General features: G+C 37.5%; 1 protein-coding gene across 1 annotated transcript; it reads left to right on the plus strand.

The window, feature by feature from the left end:
* The first annotated feature begins 1,113 nt into the window (after positions 1–1,113).
* Irbp (Inverted repeat-binding protein) lies at positions 1,114–3,238 on the plus strand. Its single transcript, XM_067763934.1, has 2 exons — positions 1,114–1,859; positions 1,916–3,238. The coding sequence occupies exons 1-2, from the start codon at positions 1,169–1,171 to the stop codon at positions 3,133–3,135; spliced, it is 1,911 nt and encodes a 636-aa protein (XP_067620035.1). The 5' UTR covers positions 1,114–1,168; the 3' UTR covers positions 3,136–3,238.
* Positions 3,239–3,481: the final 243 nt, after the last annotated feature.

The following is a 3,481-nucleotide window of genomic DNA, read 5'->3' on the forward strand; positions in this document are numbered from 1 at the left end:
AAGGTAAATATCGTTAAGTATGAACAATAATAATTGTATATATTATTTTAAGTGCATATGTGGTTGAATTTCAACCACTGGGCGAACTCTAGTAAACAAAATTTTGCAGCCAAACTAATTTATTTGACGAATTTGTACGAAAAATTAATCAATCCAAATTTATTACTTTTGAAATACACGTAAATACTGGCAATTATACCTCAGTTACCCACGAACGTACGTAGAAAAAACGTGTCAGCTGACACGACCTATCTTATGAGTGTGCAATGTAAACGAAAACTCACCGACGTTCAACGCACGTACGTACGTAGCTCGGAACGTAGAAATTAGAACAATTTTGATTTTTTCCGTAAGAACGTGTGAGTTGCTCGCTCTCTCACAAGACAGAGTTGCCTATTAAATATTTTGTGTGCTTGGACCAATTGCAGTTATTATACTAAAAGACCTAATGATTGTTTAAAATTTTGTTGAACTATCCTAAAATTATTAAATAAAATTGGAGGTTACAAATAAATGAACTAGAAATTCTTATTCAGTATTTCTTTCCGCCATTTGCACCATGAAAAATTTTAATTCCAAAAGTTGATTTTTGCATAAGCATGCATGCAAACTGGTCAATGGCAACAGTGATTTGCTGTAAACAATATACACCCAGATATGTTATGTACATGTACACAGACGCACGCATTGATTCCTAAGGGCTTGAGGGTTCGGTCAAATTTGTTTCGTACGACATACGTCGGTGCATACTTGCAGCTTTAGAACTGCCGACAAAGTGAGGTTATGTTGCTGACATCACCTTTATTATTACATCATGGACTAAACCTATCGACAGTGCCACAAATCACACTCAGAAGATTGTGCATTCACGAGTTCAAAATTGCTTCGTTCTGCGCATCGACGTCACACTTGACTGCTTCAGCGAATGAAAGAAAGAGAGAAAAAACAAGAGCTAAAGGAAAATGACGTAAAAATTGCTCATAAGGCAATGTTTACATACGCAATGCGCCACCTATTATTACATCATGCGACAGTGCATGGGATGATTTCAGTATATCGATAATATTGATAGTCTATTCAAATTTTACACATCTCTACTTTTGCGCCATCAGCTGTTCCACGAAACACATTTAAAATATTTCGCAATTGGGGATAACACAACTTGATAATGGCAAGTAGTAGCTCTTCAAGTACGTCGACTACTTGGAATCCAAACTATGATGTTCTTATTAGCGACAGCGAGGATGACGATGATGAAGCGAAGCCGAACTATAAAGGACGCGAAGCTTTGATTTTCGTGATTGATGCTAATCTTTATGAGGAATATGAACGATTTGCCGAGGCATTAGATATTGTACGCAAATCATTAATATCCGGATTGCTAGTAAATAGCAAGGATCTAATTGGTATTGTATTTACTAATACTGCGAAAAACACAGATCCGTACGAGTCTAGCAGCTTGGATAATATTGTAGTACCACCAAATTGTGCTGTGTTTCTACCACTACGTGAGTTATCAAAATCAATTGTGGAGCACTATTTACGTTTCATGGAAACTGCTGAACAGGATTTTGGCAGCGATTATGGTATTGTTGATAACGGTGGAAATAGCGACTTTTCGGTTATGCTGCGTTTGTGCATAAACCTTTTCGAAAACGCGGGCTATAATCTAGTTTCATCCACATTAGTTTATTTGACGGATAGAGCAACGCCACATCCAATTACCTCACATTTATATCAAAGAGCATTGCAAAAAGCCAAAGATCTAGAAGGAAAAGAAATTGAATTTCAGGTTGTGCCAATGGTAGATGAGTTCGATTATGAGCCATTCTATAAAGAGTTTCTAACTTTAGTTGAAGGTATGTAAGTAACTTTGTCAAAGTAAATTTTTTAAAATAATTTACCATAATTGTAGATGGTGATATCGATGCTTTTGAACCACGCAATCCAGAAGAACTACGCACATTGCTATCTGATAGAAAATTGAGACAAAATGTTTTGAAACGTTCACTAGGCCATTTCAAGTTAACGCTTGGACCAGATTTAGCCATATCCATACAGTATTACAACTACTTTCGGGCGCGTTTTATGCCTCGCAAAGTACGATTAATCCGTAAAGACAATTCTATTGTACAGCAAAAGCGTGTTATAATGGTGCGCAAACAATCTCAAGAAACTATGGACATTGTTGAAGAGCATCAAGTTAAACAAAGCGGTGGTTGGTATGAAATAAACTTGGGTGACATGCCCATACGTGTAACCCCGGAACAAATAAATCGTGTGAGAAATTTGCATGCACCAGGCATGATGTTACTCGGTTTCAAAACGATTTCAGACTTGCCTGAAAATTGGTATTATAAACCACAAAATTTTATGTATCCGGATGACAAAATTATAAGTGGTTCGAAGCGGTTATTTCGTGCATTATGGGAACGCTGTTTAGAGCGTCAAAAAATTGCAATTTGCTTATTTATGCGTAAACGCAAATCAATTCCTCGCTATGTTGCACTGATACCTGTTCAAGCGGGTGATCCCGACGATGACACATCTCGCCCGTTACTTTCTGGTGATGGTTTTAAAATAATGTATTTACCTTTTGCCCAGCACATACGTAACACAGATTTTGCCGATTGGAATCACATGCAGAATGAGGCCCCCGATGAAGGTGTGCAGGTTTTTGAGAAAGTCGTCGGTAAACTACGTACTAAATTTCAGTCAAACTTACTTGTTGATCCAACTGTTGAGTCATTGCAATCCAATATATTGGCTCTCGCATTGAATATAAAAACTGATAGCGCTGGTATAAGTGGCATGCCGGATACACAGCGACAAGATGAACGTATTGCTAAATTATTACCACGTTTGAATGAAATTTTTGGTGAAGACGTAGAAGTGGCTAAAAAGAGGACTGCTAGCGGTGCTGCAGCTGGTGGAAATGCGCCCAAGATACCTAAAATATTTGCAGATAGTTTAAAAGAGCTGAGCTATGTTGAGCAATTAGTGAAAAATGATACATTGAGTGGTTGTACCGTAGCACAACTGAAGGATATTTTAAAAACCCATTTCGATGTTCAAGCTTCAGCACAAATGAAGAAACCAGATTTGATTGAGCGTGTTAAGGACCTAGTAGTTTAAGTGTTGGCTATTGATGCATTTTTATGTTTTTACGTTAATGTTAAATGATAATTATCAAACTAAATATAATAGATAAACATATTTTGGTATAACTTTCCAACAATACTCTTTAATTACAATTTGGGGTGTACATCATCAGCATTGGAGCTTAACCACTTTTCTACTTTTCTCTGTTTCTATGTGCGGGTGTCGAAAGGAATACTTTCTGGGCCCTTGGTTTTTTAATGCATTTGCATAATATGACCTAGCCCAGTTCCTGTTGAATACCCAGAAACCCGGGCATCCCAACAGACATCTGATTGATGAACCAGCACCGCCTAGGGGCTTAAGGAGTCATCTCCGTAAG

Source organism: Eurosta solidaginis, chromosome 1 (assembly GCF_040869045.1).
Source record: "Eurosta solidaginis isolate ZX-2024a chromosome 1, ASM4086904v1, whole genome shotgun sequence".
Lineage (NCBI taxonomy): Eukaryota > Metazoa > Arthropoda > Insecta > Diptera > Tephritidae > Eurosta > Eurosta solidaginis.